This window comes from Phaethon lepturus, unplaced genomic scaffold, assembly GCF_000687285.1.
Source record: "Phaethon lepturus isolate BGI_N335 unplaced genomic scaffold, ASM68728v1 scaffold2448, whole genome shotgun sequence".
Taxonomy (NCBI): Eukaryota; Metazoa; Chordata; class Aves; order Phaethontiformes; family Phaethontidae; genus Phaethon; species Phaethon lepturus.
In genome coordinates, this window is record NW_010559521.1 from 6,497 (window position 1) to 20,243 (window position 13,747).

Below are 13,747 nucleotides of genomic sequence, written 5' to 3' on the forward strand. Positions count from 1 at the left end.
CCTGGTGGCCAACCAAGGCCAACCCACCATAGAACTATACTGTTCACCCATTTCCAGATGTAAATCTAACAGATACACAGTCTTGCAGAGGACACATCTGCAAAGTGTCATGCAAAGGTTTTTCTCTTTCTACCACTACTAGAGTGCAAATTCTCCAACACGGGTGTCTCCCCAACACTACAAACCTAATTTTTGACCAAATCAGTTTCTTTTCCTGCATGTTGATCATTCTAGAGTCATACTGTTATTCACACATGAAAATAATTTTTTTAAAAAGTAAAGAATTCTGAATGCAAAATTCAGCCCTGCTGGCAATAGCATAGGCTCTGCAATCACAGTTAAGATGCAATAAATTATCTTTTGCTGTTCTTTTTCCTGAGATGTGTTCAACTTGAAACCTGACATTTCTAAAACCACAGTCCCTTTGCATCATCTTAGAGAGGCAGTAAACCAAGTCTGATTAAAACAAAACTTAAAACAGTACATCATGATTCAAGGAAAAGATTTTATTTTAGGGCTAACAAGTTGGTAATAAATAAAGGAATATAATAATGTAATAACAGATGTTCTCATGCACTTAACACATACAATAACGCTGGCTTACACTGCTGTTTGGACAAATTGAGAAGAGGTATTTGGCAATATTTTAAGTTTTAATAGGTTAGAGATTATAGAACAAGAAATTCTTTCCGATGTTTTTACATTTCTTTTATACAAATTCAAATAAATATTAATACATCTGTTTTTCCTCAGATTTTGTGTTCACTTTTAACATGCCCGATAACTAAGCCACAGTAATATACAACTGCCAAGAAAGAGTATCTATGAATTATACTAATTAATATTTCTAAAAATGTATCATATTTATGTCACATTGTGCAAGCTCTTTATGTAAAATTAGATTTTAGGAAAAACTGCAGAAAATTTAAACTCATTAAAACATATCCAGTGCAAAGGCCAGACTAGTCCACACATTATGGTACTGTAATGTAAGCCAATATAATTTAAATAATAAAGCATGCCTATATGGTCCAGAGGAAGCTGAATGTGTTTTATGTTTTAAAGATCTGACATCTAATATGCAGATTCTGCAATATCAGATGATTTTCAAATCTTCATGAGATGGCAAATCTTAAGACTTTATAAGTAGGCTTTTTTTTTTTTAGGATAACTCACATTAACAGTACTACAGTGGCCAAAAAAGACAAACTATTATAATAGAAATCAATCTGATTAAAAAATTAAATATTCCAATTAACACTGAAAAAGTGTTTGTAATCGTTATTTACAATTCATTAATGATACCAGTGTATAACTCCACACAGTCAAAGTATACCCTTTTCCGAGCAAATACGGACTCTTGTATCCCCATTCAAGCATTCGATAGTAGTATGATGTTTATGTACAACATATCAATTTAAAGAAGGAGATCGATCTGTGGTCCAGAGTAATTCTATATATGGCCATTTGGTTTGCAAGCAGCGTTTCACAGGAGTGTCGTCGGTCTGTAGCATTGGTTCTTCAAAACCCATAACAACTGCTGTGCCTTCCACATACATGACCTGTCAAAATAAATCCAATTATGTCCGCCTATGTTTGTTTAAAAACTCTCTATTTATTTAAAACTCTCTATTCTATTATTTTCACCGGGTTAGGACAGGACTTGTTATGATACTTTTTTTTTTTAACTACAAAAAGCAAATCCATGAAGTTTTATATACTTTTTTTTTTTAAATTAAGTGAGGTATGAGATCAAAAAACCTTATCTGTTAGACTCAAGTGCCTGAAAATCCTGATCAGTCCATATTCATTTGACTGTTTAATTCAATATACAGTAAAGGCCAAAACTGGGGGAAAAAAAAAAATCTAGGAAATGCAATGCAAAAATTCTGTGACAACAGATCTTCTACTACTGTTGTAGTTGCAAGGTTTGGTATTGTTATTTTTATAAGGACAGTCTTCCTTAGACTTAACTTTATGGAACTAATTTTCTATAACATGGAACTTCTGTTGCAAATCAGCTCTATTCATAAAACAATAATCAAAATGCTATAAGCAGAATTCTTTGAAAACAAAAATTTGTTTACATTTTCTTGATTATGTATATGTGTTCAACAGTAAAGAGAAGTGCATCTTTGAATGCTTTTGCCTACATTTTGGGGTACGAAACTGCTGGACATTTTACAGGGATAATTTTAAGGACTTAACTTCAAGCTACTCCAAAGACTGAGTATACACACTTTCTCAAAGAGTCTTCTTATTTCAAGTTATTTTTGTTCCCTATGTCTATTAATGCCTTAAACTTTTCTACCCTAAATGCTAATTCAGGAACTAACTTAGAGGCAGCCATGGAGTGTCATGTATACCCCTCCTTCCAAGAACGCTGAAAATGAAACAGGTCATTTTTGTCCACCACCACTAAGTGGTTCCAAAACCTATCCATTTTTGATGTAGGTCTGGAGTACTACAATACTTCACAAAAAAATTCCAAACATTTCAAAATAGATGTAGGGTTACTTATAAAGTTGCAGTTTGTCTGTGTTACAGCTCCATTGTCCTTTACAGTTCAGATCTCACTTCTCATGGAAATGCATGAGAAGTGCTCTATTTAAAACACACAGGTTAAGATATGCAGTCTAGTCAACCGATCCAATATACTAGCGAAAATATGATCAGGGGCACAAAGCAGTTTCCAATTCCAAATATATAATTTTGGAAGAAAATTATCAAAATAATAGTTTTGTAAAAAGTCTGTTTCAAATTAAAATATTTTGCCTGTAACTATCATCAGTTTTACAATTTAACACAGGGAGTCAGTTCTGCATACTAATGGTTATTAAGGCTAGATTTATGTTTCTTAAATCTTACCTTTTCATTATAGTTAGATTGCTTCAGTCCATTGTAATGGTAAACAGTGAACGACTCTGAAACCCTGGAGTCCTAGCAGAAAGAAGACAGTTAATTTCATGTAACTTATACACTGTGCCTCGACAGTCTCTTCTCTTTACAACTAAACAGATGCATTTAAACAGGAAGACTCAAGGAAATTGTACAAATGTACAATTTCTTTTAGGTGACATCATCTTGAAGATTTTGTTCATTTTACCTTTCTCATCAGAAGTAATAAAAAGATGTCAGTAAATTAATGGGTAACACCCCCGAGAGTAAGTCACGATTTTCTGTGTTCATCTGGACACTTCAAGCTAAAACTTCAGCACTGACTATGTAGAAACTGTCCTAATTTTTCAAGTCAGACACCTTAGGTAGTAGCCACATTCACGTGTATTTATGACTGTTTGGATGCTACTATGTTAAATATTTACTAAGGACCAGATCCAATCTCCAACCCTCCATTTTAGACCTAAAAAGTTATTTATGCCCACACCTGCCTAATTGTAAACTAATTGTGAAGACACCTGTTCAGCTGAGGCCTAACAGCAGATGTACTGCAGTTGTCAACCTTTACCATTTCAGGTGTTTAAATGCTTTAGTCCTAAAAGGACTGAAGAGCTTTGCATTTCAGTGAAACAGTAAACACAAATCAGGTGTAATAACATCTCTTTTAACAAAAGCTTATCCCTTTTTTAAGTATATGGAGGTAAAGGCGGGAATGAGAAGAAAGCTGCTGCGGTTACAGTACATCCATCAGATTACAAAAAGACCTCACTCATTTTTCTCCTCTTAAATGACTCAAAACCTTATCTCTGTATGGGTCTCTCACAGCAACTTCACAGCTCACAGGCTATTCAGTGGAGGGAGGGTGGTGAAAAGGAAGGTAAGTGGTGACTCCACTTGCAGAAGAGATGAATAAAATCAAGAGATTAATAAAACCTTATTCACAGAGATGAATAAAATCAAGCTTTGCTGGGAAAGAAAGAGCACACATTCTTTTCCCTGAGGAAGGTATGCTCAGTCTGAAGGAAAAGAAATGCTGCTTTCCAGTTCCTGTCCCATGGATGTTAAGAATTTGGTGCAGTAATTGTTTCCCCAAAAAAGGGGCTACAGGGGAATTCAGGAATCCCCCTCTCCAGGTGACTGCCCTAAGCACTAGAGTCAGGCTTGCTCTCTCAGGCTGAATGATTTCAGAATATTTTTCTTTTAAGCCAACAGCTTTGAAAGGGAAAGCTGAGATCCCTTCCTGCTTTTGAGGTGGAGTTTAGTACTTTCTAGGAGAGTTAAGAATGGGGGCTTGAATATTCACAGCAAGAAGGAATCTCTGGATCTCCTGAGCACTAGGTAAGTGTTCAAGTAGTGTATAAAAGAGAACATCAACAGTTCCAACCATCACTGACATCTGCTATTTCCTCACAGTATTTTGAAGAAGAAAGACATTCATCTTCATTTCTGTAGAATTTCACTTTCAGAAAGAATTCTGAACGAGGTGTCCGTATGGAGAAGGGCTCCTGCTCTCTGATTCACAGAGCACTGACAGATTGGGCAGCATATCCGTGCCCTCAGCCTTCATTCATTAACTGATACTGGCAGGTCCCAGTCCAAACTATGCTGGTTGTTCAGACTGTACTCTTAAGGCAGTAACACTTTCCCATGTTTTCTACTGGAGCCAGCGAATGTTCCACAGCACAGGCAAAACAGTGGTGAGGAATCACGTGCAGCAGAGAGTTAGTACTTGATGGACAGGCATCGACCTGGGGGCTCCAACTTTACAACAGGTAAAGAGGTCCTCCACCAACTCTCTAGGTGACTAAGGCAGATATCTGCCCACAATTCTACTATGCTCCCTTCCCCAGCTGCCCTTTTGCAGCCAGCAATAGGCAACAGAAGCAGCAGCCCCATACGACGGCTGTTTTCCCCTCCAGCTACCTATGGCCTACAGTACTGGACAGTTTAGGCACAGCCAATTATGGAGGATGTGCTTTGGCTTTCTGAACTTTATTCTAAGCATCTGGGGCCTAAAATTAAGCAGTGGAGTCTTCCAGATTTGCAAGTGTAATATAATTGTAAGAAATAAGATTAAATTATATTCAATTGTAAAGGTATTTCCACTTCTGGATATACAAATGAAAGGAAAAAGAAGCAGTTGGCAAATACACCACGCAGATATAATTCTGTAAATCTGGAGAAAATGAACAGTCTAACTCCTTTTTCCTCTAGATGATGAATCATCCCTTATATTCAGTCCCTACCATCTTTGGCAGTGAAGTTCTGGTGTCTTCTGAATGACCAGACTTTCATAGTATAGAATACTACACCCAAACAGTTGGGTGCACAACCCTTAACAAAGAGAGTCTTGCTGTAGGCGTTTTATTAGTTTCACATTTCCTTGGTTGTAAAAATTAAGCCATATAGTTTCAATGACATGTTAAGCCACAAAAGCCTTCTCTCAGCTCTTCTCTTGCCTCACCAGCCTATCTTTCTGTCCCTGGGGAAACCCGTTCTCTTCTGCCAAGACAAGCATTTGCATGGCCATGGAACAAGCCTCTATAAACCTGCAAAGAGAGCTCTCAGCTGGAGCAGTTCCCTGTTCTGGTTTACCACATTTCTGTACAAAGAGGTTCCTGGTGGCAGGAGGGAGGCAGTGTGAGGACAGGAAAACATGACCCAGGGCAAGGGGAGAATAGGACAGCAGTGTTAGGTTAAAACACACTTCTCAGTGGTGGTGCTATCTTAATGAATAAATGGAACAGATTCAGAATTTGAAAATAATTTTCCATAACCCTGGCAGATACTGACTTCCACATATGCTAAACACAGCTGTATCATGACTTTTTGTTACACTGTCAAAAATTTTACATTATTTGAAATATACATTAAAATAGTTTTAAATATGTTTGTAACCTTTTCCCATTCGCTAGCAATTACAGCAGACCTTTGTAATATGGATAAAAATAGCATGGTCATTTATTCGCAGAAAAACGAAACTCATATGAACTTTTTGAGTAGGGAACCAGTTCAATTTCGTATGCAAAATGATTATATATTTCCTGAAGTTAATTTTAGAACTTGTCACTACAATGGAGTTTCCTTCCAATGTAAAGCTGACAAAATCATGGATACCTTATGCAAAATGGAAGTCTACAGTTTGTTGTGTAATACAAGAAGTTACTTGCTGGTCAGCTGTGTCAAATGAATGCAATACTTATTATTAAAAATAGCTCTGTGATATTGATGGAAGTGTTTAATGAATCTCAAAGACAAGCAGAATAGACAGTGCTCTGCAGCATTAAAGCTGTATTGATTACCTGCTCAGGGAAAAATTCTTGCAGAAAGGGACCCAGTAATATGATGCCCAGTCCTTCTGGGTCTAATTTGGTCTTCATGAGGTTTACACTGTGACAAAAACATGGAATATAAAAGTATGAGTAAGACATTTTTATTCTTGCATGACTAAGTTATGCTGTGCTACCACAGTACTGGCTGCCAAGTATAGCAATAGTATTCTATTTTTAAGATTAAGTGACAACTACACCAGAATGGCATGCAAGTTGCCAAAACATGGTTATTTTTAAATAAAAGTAATCTGTTATTTTAAATTAAATAAGTGATAATTCTGAAGGACCACCATATTTGGTAAAATAATTTGAGACCCACATAATCTAAAACCAGGTTTACAGCCCAAAAGGCGTTTTGCTGTCTTGTAAGCATTCTGGAACTTATATACATAAAACAGTCATCTTTTAAATACAGCTCCGTAACTACCAAACAACCTGGTTTTAAATGGAGATTTGAAAAGCCTCCAAGATTTTCTAAGTACACTGAAATAAAATTAAGTTTAACAGACACATTTCTTATTTACATCATGTCCTTGATATCAAAGAAGTCAAAAACAATGAATAATAAAGTTATTAACAGTATTAATCTGAAAGTCTTACTGCATGAATACGATATAATTTCAGGTCACTACAAATGAACAGCAACTGTAACTTTCTATTTCTGTTTAAGCAATATATTTCTACAGGCATCAGCTTGCTTAGACATTTATTTGCATCTCCCTATCCTTTTGCCCAAGTTACAAGTTGTACCGTACACAAGAGTGTCCTCACTGGGTCAAACCAACTGAGCGTCTTGCCCAGTATCCTGTTTCTGACACTGGTCAGTAGTGGATGCTTACAAAAGAGTACAACAGGGCAAACATACAGTGATATCCTTAGTTTACCCTCCCCATTTCCAGCAGTCTGCTGCTCAAAGACATCTTCAGTGAGAGGCAGTATCTAAAACACAAAGATATATATTTTTTCTTTCCATCCATGTGCCTAATAGGCTTTGAACCCATATACACATGTGGCATTTCATAAACTCCACTCACAAAATTAAAATTACACTATGGATTCTGGGAGTAAGTATCTCCTCCTATTTTGAACCTGCCACCTGATAATTCAGTTTGAATTCATTTTTGTACTGTGAGAAGCAATTAAAAATCGTTCCCTATTTATTATGAAACTCTTTTAGAGACCTCTAGTACATGCCAATGGTCGTCTCTCTTTTCCAGGTTGAATAGTCCTAAACTAGTTCTTACTTGTACTAATGCCATTCTGTAGTTTCGATTAGCCTCGTTGCCTTCCTGATACCTTTCTACAATGTTCTTTTATTAAGATGGAGTGAAATGTCATGCTTTTATACAATGGCATAATTCCTAGAAATCCCACTCCATATGTCTGTCTATCACTGTGTATCAATTTAAATCTAAGATCTGTTTCCTGAATGGTAATATCTAGTTCACAGCCCAAAAATGTGTATATAAAATCAGGATTGTTTTATCCCAAGTGCAATCAAGCTACATTTACTGTATTGAGACTTCTCTGTTACCCTGTCCTGCAGTAACTTCTGCTGCTCTTCCACACCATTTTTTAATAGCTCTAATACTTTTGTATCAGCAGCAAACTATCATATTAATCCCTACCTTCAAATCCTCACTGGTGCTAAGACAAACTTCACAGACTTAACACAAATTCCTGTCAAATTCCTCTAATGATCCCCCTCCATTAAGAAAAAATGACATTCTTATCTGTTGATCAGTTAATTTATCTACAAGAAAACCTTCCTTCTTATCCCGTGTTTACACACGAAACATTTATATGTGAATTTCCTCCAGATTGTCCTTCAAATTCTTTTCTAAGTACCATTGTCCATTTGTCACCTTCTCATTCTGGTACTGTCTGGTACCAGAACACTTTACAGTGGTATGTAACCTAAAATAGTTCAGCAATTTCATTCTGATGTTTCTTCAGAATTTTGGGTTTTTTTACTTATCTTGACACCTCCAGATTCCTAGTTAATCTGACCACCCATAAAAAGGCTGAAGTGTGGAAACCTCCCTGTAATCTTCCCCAGTGAAGATGAGAACTCATCCCTATTGTCTGCCCCAGTGAATATGAAGAGGAATTCACTACACTTTTCTTACTGACTTTGAATACTTTTTAATATTGGGGATCACCTATCAGCACTACAGACCTCTTGCAAGTCTCCTGGTTCTGATAGGCTTAAAAAAATATACTATTAGTTTATAATAATAAATATATTTTATTATATTATACATACATATATATGAAATAAAATTATTTTATAACTTTGCAGCTCAGTCATCAGAAGATTTTAACTCTGCTTTATTTTGTATTTACAGTTAATGTTCCATAATGGTACATTCTTCCCTATGTTTTTTGTGTAGGCACTACATTTTTCTTTCAGAAGACACAGTCTTAGCTTCTCATAGCTGCCTCTTTTATACCACCTAGGCTTTTAACCACCTAGGTGTCTTTTGTTGGGGGCTGAGTGCAGAAGGTGTCTTTCCTAGCTTTTTTTGACTATTGTTGCATGTAAGCATTTTATGCTTTTGGATACCACTTACATGTCTTCATTTTTAAGTAGCTTCCTTTCTTCATCCTAACATAGTACTAGTAGTAAATGATTTGGCTGCTTTTTGGTTTTGCCTCAATACACACAGAATACGTTATGCAATTTTTAAGAGAGTGGCTCTGTTAAGGCCCTTGGAAAAGAAATTTCAAAATTCATGAAACTGAATGTGATATCCTATAAACTATGTTAACTTAATATCTTAAAAAAATCATTTTCACTATTCAAGTGAAACTACAGTGGAGGATTTGCAAGATACTGGACTTTAATCCTTCTATTGCTCACTCCTACTATTCCCAAAGCACAAAATTTAAGATATTTCAGTAGCTGTCTAAAACATGCTCAAATTCTTGAAATGCTGTAACAGAGTTCTAAAAACATTTTTTGTAAGCAGAACCAAGGCAGATTTAAGTGAGGATATTTTTGAAAATGCACTTAAAATTATGTAATAAAATTAAAGCAAGCTATATACTCACTAATGAAATACAAGAACTGTTTAAAAATGCAGAGCTGTACTAAGTTTTTAAGTATGGGCAGTGTAAAAAATTAAATCAATCAAGCAGGAGGGGAGATTTAATAAAATTGATTACTGTATGTTTCAGCTGAGGCTCTTTCATTCAGCAAATAGCTAACACCATTCAATGTTACCAGTACTACAGCAGAGCTACCAAAACATGTGTGTGTACGTGCTTCAGTCACTTCAGCGCAAAGTCTAGCACCTTAACTGAAGAGTATATGAATGTTGGGGTGATGATACTGATGGCTGAGAATTGTGTGGGGACAAAAGCCTCCAGCACTGGTCAAATAGACAGATAGGATAAAATGGTTTAAACCAGCTAAACCTAGAGTCACAGATGTACTCAGATCGGTGCCCTAAAAGGTATCAGATGGTTTTTAGAAACAAACAAGAGAGCTGGGTTCTCAGATGTATTTACTAAAAGATTAGAAAATTTTACTAAAATCATATGCAACGGCATTCAGTACTGGAATGGCTAATCCACCTTGTTAATTCACATCTGCTCTACAAAGTTTTCCCTTCTATAATTCTCAAACTCTATGCAGGTCTGACCGTTATTCATCTTGAGATTCTGATAAGCTTAAAGCCTTGGATTAGATGATCACAAAGAATTTCCATTTAGTTCTGGAACTAAAAAATGTAAATAGTACACTTGGAAGCAATGCCTTTAATTTTACTTAAAAATAAACAAACAAAAAACAACCAGAAGAGCCTGCATGAAATTTGAAATGTGTTATTTATACCTGTGTTCCACATTAAGTTGACAGGACGTCTAGAACCAAAACAGAGTAGGTCCTCAAGACGGTAGTATTAGACAACATTTTTATTTAAGAGGAGATGTTTCAAGACTGAATATTCCATGGTCTGATCATGCTTTTTCAATATAGTAGGCCTTCTGACTGACTCTTCCTACATGAATTTATATTTGTTGTGCTATACACAATAAAATAGGCCAAGGCTATGCCACAAACACCCTGAAAGCCAAACAGCCAAATGGAAAACTGCTGAATGCAGAAAGAGGATTTCTGCAGATTTATTGAGGCAGCAGAACAAAAAGGCCAAAAGAAAACTTCTCAGACCTATTAAATGAAGGTTTTTTTCTTTTTTCTGCTTTAAAAAAAACTTCTGCAGATTTCACCATTTATTGACATGATATGAATGCTAGCCTTTTTCTCTTGTATTTTCTTTGGTTTTAGTTTCCTGGGTGTCTTTTGGTTTCAATTTTCACTCCTATTCTCCACAGAGAACAGCTCAGTAAACTTTGTGGTACTTCATAACATATGAAAGGACAGAAAATGGCAACAATCAAATTTCAGATCATTGTGGTAAGTAAACTTGCAGTCTCCACAGCCATTCTACAGAAAAACTGATTTAGACCCCAATAAACCAGACCATATGCTTATGAAAGAGCACAACTAGCTTTTGGTGATGTAAGAAAGTTCAAGCACATAGCTCTCTCTTCTGCATTAAACATTTAGTGGCAAAACATGGTAAGCTTTGACACCATGCTGCCACTGAATATTAGTCCTGTCTGTCCACATTTATTTCCAATTGAAAATAAATTACCTTTTTCATTTGATAGTTTTATCTCTAATCCTAGAAGTCAAGGTGTCATTTCTGGAGACAAATGACAATTATAAACACTACAAGGTACTGAGTGTTGGTGGAAACAAAAGTGTAACTGAAGCAGTTTCAACTTCAAACTCTGTAGACAGATCCAGTGGTAACCCAATGCTAATCTGCTGCTGAGTACCTTGGTGGTTTGGCTTTTCTGTCACACAGTTTCACCCTCATTAACATACAGAAATCTATTCATTACTATCTCCTCATATATAGTAATGCAATAAGTCAGAGGCTTTTTTTTGCTTCTACTTATGACCACCAAAGTTAGAGACATTTTAATTTGAATTCCTCCCATTTAATTTAAAGCTGATCTAAACACTTCAAAATAACATTCTGTGCCCAAAATGCAAGCTAGAAAAAAATCTAGAAAAAACCCCTAAATTATAATTAATACGTGGTTAACTGATACTTCTGTAGTATTTAAATTTTATTATACTTACTATTCAGGATCTGAAACAAGGTCCAGAGCCTTCATTACATCTTCTAGCAGAGTGTCAGGTATAAAACCATTATCTGAAGGAGTAGCAAAGCTTCTCATTAGGAAAAGCAAAAAAATGCTTTCTAGGAGTACAAATTTTATTAAAAAATACAAATACTGCATATCTTTATCTCTAAAATTTGCAAACAAATGGTGGGGGTTCTAGAAGGTATATAGTTTTCAAACACTTCTCTCCCACTTTAAAAAAAATGAGGCATGCAATACAGAAACTGTGGGTTTATCATTCATACACTTAGAACCTTAATACTTGCTAAGAATTCAATTTCTATACCAGTGTCCACTTGATACCATGGGATAATAACTGTAAATTTTTTCCCTTTTGCTTAGTTAAAATAATACTTCAATGTTAGACATCCTCGGTTTTCCAAAATAGAAGAAAATTTTCAGTATATGCCATGTACATTCAAGAACAAAATTTCATGAAGAATGCAATCACAGTGGATCAGTTAATTTATGAAAATGTAATATAAGAGCAATCAAATTATATTTAAGCTTTATGTTAATTACAAACAACATTACAAGGTTAAAAAACTTATGCTGCAAGAACACTACTTCCCACTGCACAGTGTTGTAGTCAACTTCCCTTACTACAGAATTCTCAGAAAATTTCTTCATCTCACTTGTAGATTGACTACTGTATTGAAAATTTCTTGTCTTAAGTACTATTTCATTCCTCTCTTAATCAGCTCAGGTGTAAACAGCGTATTACCCTGGCACAGAAAGGAAAATGAATTTGAAAATGCAGTATTTGAACAAATTTTAGAAAATAATGGTCCTATTTTTGAAGAGATACCCTACACAATGCAGTATTCATTAATATTTCTCTCTATTGAATTAGTACATTTTGATTATAAAATCTTATTTCAGCAAGAAGTTAGCCTTTACCCTCAGGGTCATATGTCTGGAAAACTCTTCTAGCTTGTTCTGAAGGTGCTTCAGGAGCAACAAGGGCCATATCCTTAAGAGGAAAAAAAACCCAGAAGAAAACTTTCAGAATATTCTTAATTAAGATACAGGTTACTAAGGAAATATTTAGCCATACTACACAAGTTTGGACCTTAAATTAATGCAAATTTAAACACAAAAGAAAAATTACAGTAATTTGGCAATATTGCTGATAAAGAAATACATTAAAGATTATTCCACAAACTTCTAGACAAATTTTATGTAAGTCTTTTCATGCAGATGTTGTGGCACAAAAGCTACTTGGACACTACATGTGTTATGTGGAGATTTAGACATATAGTATCATTCTTTGTATCTGAAAACACATATACATGTACCAGTGAAATTTAGTGAGTGTACTGTGCATATACGGAAGAATATAAAAATTATTTAGATTGAAAGCTGTGAGAGAATTTTTTAAAGTCCATTGCACAGAATAGCAGAACACAAATTTGTTAACTGCATTAAAAAAGTACGATTTCAACAGTAGATATTGTAATGCTTTTATTAATCTGTGACTTTAAAAATATCAAATACAATCACGCTTTCCAAAACATACGTGGACAGGCACATGTCTATATCCTATTGTAAAACCAGCAAAAAGCATATCCCTCTGGTTTTATGCCCAAAACATTATTATAAAAAAAGTGAAATTGAGAAGTTATTAATGAGAAATGAAAGGTGGCATAAAGGGTAAGAAATGCACCTATTCAAGACACTCTTTAGTTTAAAAAGATACAAAGAATTGATATTCAGATAGAACACGAAACTCCAAGATAGAGCTCCAAAACCTGCTCACTAGGAGTACTTAAATCCTACATCTCCTCTTGCAAATTTACAATCACCCATGTTGTTTTTCACATAGAAAGGAAAATTAAGAACTTGCTCAGAGGGAAACACTGCATTTCACAATACCCTCTCTATAGTTTTTCTTCCTGTCAAAGTGAAAATGTAATGTTACCTGCTATGACCCCCAGAAATAGCAAGCACTGACATTACTCTGAGTAACACTAAACCCTGGGAAACACGCTTTTGTTCGTAGTGTATTAAGTACATTGAGTTGTTACAAATCAAAAAGTTACCTTAAACTGTTTCATAAAGTATACATAATCTTTTTATTTCCAGTTCATTTCAACTTTGTTTTCTGGAAAGCACATCTGATCAACACATGGCTCAGGGGCTGGTGGGTGCCATTGTCAGAATTTTGGTTTTTTTGACCACGGGGCGGTTTACACGGCACCGGGCGTCCTCGCAGCAGATGGAGTGCAACTGACTCCAAGGGGCAAAGGATTCTTGCTTATGAGCTGGCAGGCCTCATAGAGATGGCTTTAAACTAGATTTGAAGGGGGAAGGGG

At 35.5% G+C, this 13,747-nt stretch overlaps 1 protein-coding gene across 1 annotated transcript; it reads right to left on the reverse strand.

The window, feature by feature from the left end:
- Positions 1-487: 487 nt before the first annotated feature.
- FAM188A (family with sequence similarity 188, member A) lies at positions 488-12,405 on the reverse strand (the record flags this gene model as incomplete). Its single annotated transcript, XM_010293368.1, has 5 exons — positions 488-1,562; positions 2,869-2,940; positions 6,201-6,288; positions 11,389-11,461; positions 12,333-12,405. Coding segments are annotated over 5 exons (456 nt in total), but the record flags the coding sequence as incomplete, so codon positions are not given.
- Between the last annotated feature and the right edge of the window lie 1,342 nt (positions 12,406-13,747).